Genomic DNA, 7,559 nt, shown 5'->3' with positions numbered 1-7,559 from the left:
AGCTACTAATAGTTCATAAAATTTCCATAGCAGAGACTTACTGAGGCACACGAGAGACTTCTCTCTACACAGGCCTCCGCATCTTTTGGCAACGACTAAAATCTTTTCCGAAGATGCACAGTCAAGGCATATCGTGTCTCGCAGCTTCCTTCCCCCTCAAAATATTTCTTAGAAGCAGTCAGCGGGGCCCTGTGTGCAAGGCAGCGAACCTGAGTCAGCTGAACTTTCCGAATTGCCTCAATCCATTAACGTGCCAGCTGCAATTCTGGCGATAGCAAAACCTCTTCCAGGTTTTTTTGGGAGTAACTACCTGGCTCGGCGCTTTGCCCGAGGAAGGGAGAGCCCCAGGCTCACCATGCGGACACCCGGATTGTCTGTAGGATCTCTGGCAAGTAGGATTGTCCTTCAAGGGTGCTGAGAAAAGGATCTGTGGTTAGTGCAGGCAACAGGACAGGAAAGGGTGATGCTACATTCGCCAAAGCGCTATGAATTTCACCCAGAATCAGCAGTGAGTCTCAAGCCAGCCGTGGGGATTTAGGATGGCTGAGGCTTCTTCTCTTGGTATCAGAAAGGACGTTCCCCCCACGATCGCCAGCGTTGCTGCTGGCACAGCGATGCTCTACAAGGGGAACGCTCTGCCATGGTTGGAATATAACTTTTGTGGTTTTGAAAAGGCATAGAGAAGGCAGCAACAAATGCTTCTGCAGTCACCGACGGTACTTCCATGGACATTGGTAAAACACAGCGATGGCACAGAGCCGGGCAGGAGGCCGGAACAGACCATAAACATCTGCCTTTTCAACACAGCTAGAAAAGCGAAGAAAGAAAACAAGAGCTCGGAGAGAATCTCCTTGGCCTCCGAGCGTGTCTCCCGTGATCAGTCCGAGGCTGCCAAAGCATCAGGAGGATTCAAAGGCCGTCATTCAGAGATCACAAAGCTCCCATTTCAGAGTCTCTCAAGACTCGGGGTCGGTGACTAGGAGCCTGACGTCAGTGGTGAGCGAGCAAACACAACCCTCTTTTTACCATGGGTCTTGGTGGAGACTCAGGCTACTAAAAGAGAAGTTTTAGGTTTTCCTTTGTACTCCTTGCTTTGACCTCCACCAAGTCCAAGAAGACACTTTGCTAGCTGTCAAACAAATGCTTGTTGTGAAATCCACTGCCACCCAAAACTTACACCCGCACAGGACTTCAAAGCGAAGCTGACACTGGCACTTGGCAGCCACTCGGGCAAGCGTCCACAGCTTGCTTCGGAGCGAGCCCTTGCTCTTCAAGTCGGCAGGACCTGTTTCGACGAGGAAGGGTCAAAACTAGGGTTTCAAATACATAAGAGTGGTAGGAAAATAAGATGAGAGAATGTTTTCTTGCCTATTGTATAGTGGATGCTGACCGAAAAACCACATACCACATTTCTGAACTGACGCACAAGTTAAGAATGCACAGCAGATCCATCCACGACCTCTGATTAGTTTGCTTTGGCATTTACGCTTTTCACAATGCTGGATTTTATCTTCAGGGAAAACAAGAGGCTGTTTCATGTGAATCACTACCAACCAACCGCAGAGAACTGTAACAACGGGGAAAAGGCAAAGGATTTGAGATAACCAAAACGCCTTATCTGCACTAAGGAAAGAGAAAAAAACAACATTCTTAATACCGACAAGAAAACCTGGGCACGTCAGAGCAATCAGAAAAAAGTTATTAATTTAAGAAACCAAGGAACAATCCTTACATTAATCCCTACAGCAAAGATTTTTTTTTTTTTTTTTTCCAGATTAGATAATTGGCAACTCATTTCCCAAAAGTTCCTAAAGATACTGGGAGATAAAAATCCTATGAAAATTAGAAATAGGGGCTTTTGGAAATGTTACCCAGTATCTTGCAAATACAAGACTCTCAAGTTAGCATAGAGAGGAAACACAAACATGCTAACTTTTCTTTTAAAACAACGGATTCTGTTGAGAATTACTGAGAACTACTAATACTTTGGCAGTCACCAGAAAACATAATCCAGGCAATGCAAATGGGAAGTAGGAATACAATTTTTTTTTTTTTTTTAAAAACGTAATTGAAAATACTTTTATTTCAATAAATCTGCTTTAAAAACGGAGCACTGGAAACTCTTTTTGATATTTTTTGCACCCATAAGCACATTGTAGCACTGGGGTCTGAAGCATTCTCCCTGCAGAGCGACTCTCCCCATGTGTTTCAACAGTAGCTGGAGGGACTAAATCCAGGGATGGGAGAGTTCAGTATTTCATGGCCTCCTCCTGCTGCAGCAACCACAAAGAGCTAATTAGCATCACAGTTAGAGTTGTGATTTAGATGTATATCTTTATGTACTTACATGACTGTTAATATCACTGCGTGTAAAGCATTTCATAATTCTTTCTCTAGTAAGGGCTAAATGATTAGCAGAATCAAACCCACTGTGCCTAACCTGTATTTAGTCTGTGTGTTGCTGTTTGTTGGACCTGGAAGAGAACTCCGCACCTGAAAGCCTCTGGTTTTTGCTGTCAAATGCAAGTTGTGCTTCCTTCCTGCCCGGACTGCTTCCCAGAAACTTTAAATTACTATTTTCACAACACCTCTGCCTAGCAGGGAGGTACTGTCATCACCACGTCCCAGAAGAAGAGCCAAGATCCCAGGCAGCTGGGTAATTTGTCTGAAATCACAAAGCAAGCCTACGATAAAAGAGAGTTTTGAAGCCTGGGTCTCCCTTCATCAGCTCAACAACTCACTTCACTACTGCAAAACACTGATGGCCTTTCAGATAGGAGATTGGATTATTTTTGAAGCCGTGACCCGCAAGCAGAAAGCCCTGAATATCCTCAGCATCCCCTCCCAGCCTCACACGCAAATCCAATCCCTGCTCCATTTAAATCCACTCTGGATTTGATGCAAACGCAAAGAGATGCAGTCCCTTTCTGATAGGGCTGATCCTTCCTCCAACTCGTGGTCAGCTCTTGGGCTTGATAAATAAAAATGAAGGAAGAAACCACACTACGTAACCAGCACAGGAGACCTTGACTCTCCCCTTTGCAACTTACTCTTTATACACTACAGATTTAATTTAAATTTAACCCAGTTAAATCTAGAATGGCTTGGCATGGTCTAGGACCTGGCCAATCTGAAAAACTTCTCTTTCTCTCTTGCATCTCCCCCATGAAAGGCAGCATCCCCTCATTTACCTTCCGTCCTTTCAAATGGAGATCTCTAATCTAGCAAACCAGGTCCCCGTACGCAGTCCCAGTTCAGCCTGTCCTTCCCCTGTCCCCAGCCGCAGAGGAAGCCTCAGCAATTACTTTAGAGGAACCACCTCAACTTTGAAGGTTAACACAAGCTGCGATGAATCCTTCTGTAACAGAGCAGCGATACTGACTCACCAGCAATTTCAAGGTGAAAGAGGGATGTTTGGCTGGGGACACCAGCTTCGGAGGCCAGTTCTCCTAATTTGCCAGGGTAGGTTTGCCAAACACCAAAGCACCAAATGCAATTTAACGGGGCAAGTTTCTGGAGTGACGCTACAGGGTGGGAGCCTGGCGTGCCCGAGTGCTTTGCAGGGTAGAGACGCACCAGCCCCGCTCTGGAAAAGTACTTTGGTTGTAAGGATTATAGTACCTTGATAGAATAATTCAGCGAACTGCTTATGAAGTTCTGTTGAAAGAAAGCAGATATTTCCTCCTATCCTGTCACATTGCAGAATTTGAGTGTTGGTGAAGGCGCAGAGCTAACAAGGAAAACCAGAGCAAAAGCTTTATCATATCAACAAATGGATTGCTCGGGGATTTTCTGATTTGTTCTTAAGGCCAAATCTCAAAACCAAGACCGTCACCAATAACTTCTTTTTTAAAAATAGAAACAGTTAAATGAATGGTAGAATTAAAGAACTGATTTTACAGCATTCAACTTTTGGGGTGCACATGGGAGATGCCCTGGCTAGAACTGATTTTTAAATGGCAAGTCTGCAGCTAAGACCCATCCTAGAGCTTCCAGATGGTAAGATTACATCTCATTGATCTCTTTATTATAGAAGCAATATTTCATTAATGACTACACAGGCCTGCCCAAACCCAGCTGCACTGAAAGCATCCACTGTCAGGAGAGAGAAAGCCACCACCGCCTTTAACTGCTACAGATGAAGCCAGAGATGACAGATCTTCTGACTCTAAACCAAGCAAAATTAAATATTTAAGAGCTAATATCGTAACTTCTCCTATATTTTAACAAAATGCTGCCACCGGGCATTGAGAGAGACAGGGACAGCGAAATATGTCTGCTACTCAACTCCAAATTTGTCAAGTTAAATGTTCGTGAGATTTTAGATCTACAGGCTACGTAATGTCTTGAGGCTTCTTCCAGAGACGGTTGCTGAAATATCCAACCCAGCTGGTAAGGTACTGCTGAGAGATTGGGGCTTTAGGATGACTCACCAAGCATGTGAGGCATTCACGATAGATTTTCTTTCCTATGGGCTATGGGGTTTTAAAGACCAATGAAGAAACACTCAGCAATCTTGAGAGTGAGCCTACCAGTCATTAAATCAGCAGCATCCCCATGCATCTAATTCATCAGAGAACCATAGAATCACAGAATGGTTTGGGTGGGAAAGGATCTTTAAAGGTCATCTAGTCCAACCCCCTGCCGTGGGCAGGGACATCTTCAACTAGATCAGGTTGCTCAGAGCCCCTTCCAACCTGACCTTGAATGTTCCCAGGGATGGGGCATCTACCACCTTTCTGGGCAACCTTGGCCAGGGTTTCACAGCGTAAAAACACAGCATACGGCTTCAGGAATTTGTTTCAGTACCGGTCCAGTGCAGGAAGGTTGGGGTCAGAAACCAGCCTTTTCTTCTGAACTTCCCCTCTCACTCATCAGAACAAGAAAGAGACCATTAGTGTTATAAATATGATGCCTCTGTACTGAAGAACAACTTAAAAGGTTCCTGTAGATCTACAGTTTAATAGTGCAGATTGCTACATCAGATGTTAATGACTTCTGGTGAGTAGAAGTAGTGTGAGAAAAGAGCAGAAAGACCCCAAACGCCTAGCAGGAATCCCTGCAATGTGTTCCTGTAAGCAACAGGCACACTCAGCAGTTTAGGTGGCTCCACCTGAAGGTTATTACCATACGTATTTTTAATAAAAAGCATCAAAACACTCACAGAAATAATGCTACTGATTAAAAAGAAGTGAGAATGACCAGGCAGGGAAAAATCCTTTATGATCTCTTCTCGGTTTTGCATGTGTTTGCTTTATTGTCCCTCTTGCAAGTTGCTGCTAGGGCTCCTACGAGTTCGTGTGTTCGTCTGGACCCAGCAGCAATGCAAGTGGTGAGGGTCACTTGAACATCAATTACGTTTGCATCTCTGCAATGCAAGAAGGCCCTGAAAAGGCTCTGGTGTGGCAAACAATGAATCAATACAGTTAATATAAGTTAATACTAGCTAGACTCTCGCTTCCAAATTTTGCAGACAGCACCCCTTACCTGCTCTGCAGAAATACTGTTCAGCTTAGTTCTGAACAAAGCACGCCGAGATGGGCGGTTAATGAGGACTGTGCATGCTACGGGCGATTTTTCTCCAGCTCTTCCCCAGCTACTCGACTTCTCTGATGATCTGGCTAATGAAGCAGGCTGGTGACGCTTGACATCACCTGATCTTCCACGCCTACCATTCAGAAATCCATCCTGCCTTCCGATCGCCACCTTCAGCCTCGGCGCACTCAGGCGTGAAACATCCCTGGCCTGTGTCCATGTTAATTTTCTACTTGACAGAACACAAATAGAAACCTGGTCTGGGGGAAAAACTGATCATCTTGCCGCATAGTAATTAGCTTATAGCAGGGAACGGCAGCAGTGCCAGACCTCCACACCGCCGTGATAAGGCTGCTACGTCACCGGGATGGAGCGAGGCTACAGTGAAATCTCGCTGCAGGGAGACATTAAACTACCGCTTCAGAAGATGAAACGTGCTGGTGCGGATTTGGTTGCAGTTCCAGACACCTCTCCAGTCTCAGGAGTAAATTACCAATGAGGCTCGTTTAAAGGCTACTGGAGACGGCGTAGGCACAGGTGACAGAATGCCTGCACTTTAAAGGAGAAAGGAAAGGGTGCTCATTAATGGAGCTCGGTGCATTTGGTTTGAACAGGGCAAGCACCTACGGTAGGGGAATTCAATCTCATCCCCCACACCCCTCCCAAACAAGCGTCTTCTCTACAGAGATAAGGAGACAATCCTGTTGGTACAAGCCAAGCTAGTCTGCTTTTCTGATGCCAGCATAAACAGATAACGCCGACAGACGTCACAGCAGATACTGCAGCCGAAAAAGCTCTTCTGTGCAAGAGCAGTGTATTTATAGAGCTAGCTTCTAGTGTTTGAAAAGTAATTTGCAGTCTTACAGCGCATAAATACTTGGTCTGTGCATTCCTGGTCCTTGCCCTCGGAGTAGCCAGCAGCCTCACCCACAGCATCTCAGCTTTCAGATTCACTGAACCAAGGAGGCAGCTCACCTGCTGCAGCCAGCATGCTCCTCAAGGACAATCAGTAAGACGCCAACCCTTGGTGGACAACACGGCAATATAACAGTGCTGTCCCTCTCTTTTTGGCAGCTGATTTAGGCTAGGTAGACAAGGATAGAGACAGCTACTCAATAGCTGGATACCTTCAATTCCTCTGCTGTGAATAAAGGGAATACTCAGTGGTAGCCCCATCTTAACTTCATACAAGAAACTCAGGTTATGGAGGTAAAATAAGCAAGCCATGTACTGTCATTGTTAAACGCCACTGGTACCGAAACCACCAACCTCTGCTGTGTCCGTAGAAAGCAAAGCTGGAGGCAGCTACCTGTGCTCTGCACGTGCCAGCGGCGTAAAGTTTAGAGGAAAGTGGCTTTCACACACTGAAGACGTGTGAAGGGCAGACAGAGGCAGTGGTGGACAGTACAACTAGGGTTTGGAGACGGTAACATTGAAAATCCACGTGTAAAGCCAGCGGCTATCCCTGAGACAGGAGGAGACATATCCTTTTTAAAAAAAAAAAACAAACCCAACAAGAACAGCAATGTTACACGCGGAGTCAAAGCAAGACATTTTGGTGCCAGGACAGGATGTCAGTTTGGCACAACCCCAACACTTCTCACAAAGAGGAGCAGGAGATTAAGGACTTGGCAAGGAGCTAGCAAAGCGTAACAGCCCAGAGCGTACCGGGAGCCAGGAGGAGCGCAGCGTAAAGCCAGGCTGCCCTGGCACAGGCAAGCTCTGACGCATGGATGTCTTGCACTCGGTTATTGCAAAGCCGTGTGTCGGCACGGGCTGGTCGGAGCCACGCTGGTATCGGCCAGTTGTGCTCCAAGTCTACAAGGTAGAGGCATGAAGGCCACGAAGCCCAGCCAGAATGACAGTAGCACTGAGTAGATCCCTTCGCTGGCTCAGCTCTGGGCTGTGTCGCTTTCTCCCGCCTTGGATAGCACCCGGGATTTGGCCGGTGGTGCGGGGCACTTCCAGGGGCAGTAAGTCCTCCTTAGCGACCTCGAACGTGTGTGTGCTGCTATGTTCACTCA

The 7,559-nt window shown here is 46.3% G+C and overlaps 1 protein-coding gene across 1 annotated transcript in view; it reads right to left on the bottom strand.

Annotated features, from left to right (window-relative positions):
* Window positions 1–1,177: 1,177 nt before the first annotated feature.
* The window catches only part of ELP3 (elongator acetyltransferase complex subunit 3), a gene marked incomplete at its 3' end in the record, with an annotated part of 55,644 nt that continues 49,262 nt past the window's right edge, over window positions 1,178–7,559 (bottom strand). Inside the window, exons 11-13 of the mRNA XM_009586302.1 lie at window positions 7,204–7,353; window positions 3,622–3,730; window positions 1,178–1,285 (exon numbers count right to left, since the gene is read on the bottom strand). Of these exons, the coding sequence (XP_009584597.1) occupies window positions 1,178–1,285; window positions 3,622–3,730; window positions 7,204–7,353 (367 nt within the window). The remainder of the gene's footprint in view (window positions 1,286–3,621; window positions 3,731–7,203; window positions 7,354–7,559) is intronic.

The sequence above is a fragment of the Fulmarus glacialis genome, unplaced genomic scaffold, assembly GCF_000690835.1.
Source record: "Fulmarus glacialis isolate BGI_N327 unplaced genomic scaffold, ASM69083v1 scaffold4611, whole genome shotgun sequence".
NCBI lineage: Eukaryota > Metazoa > Chordata > Aves > Procellariiformes > Procellariidae > Fulmarus > Fulmarus glacialis.
This window is presented reverse-complemented; position numbering and strand designations above follow the sequence as displayed.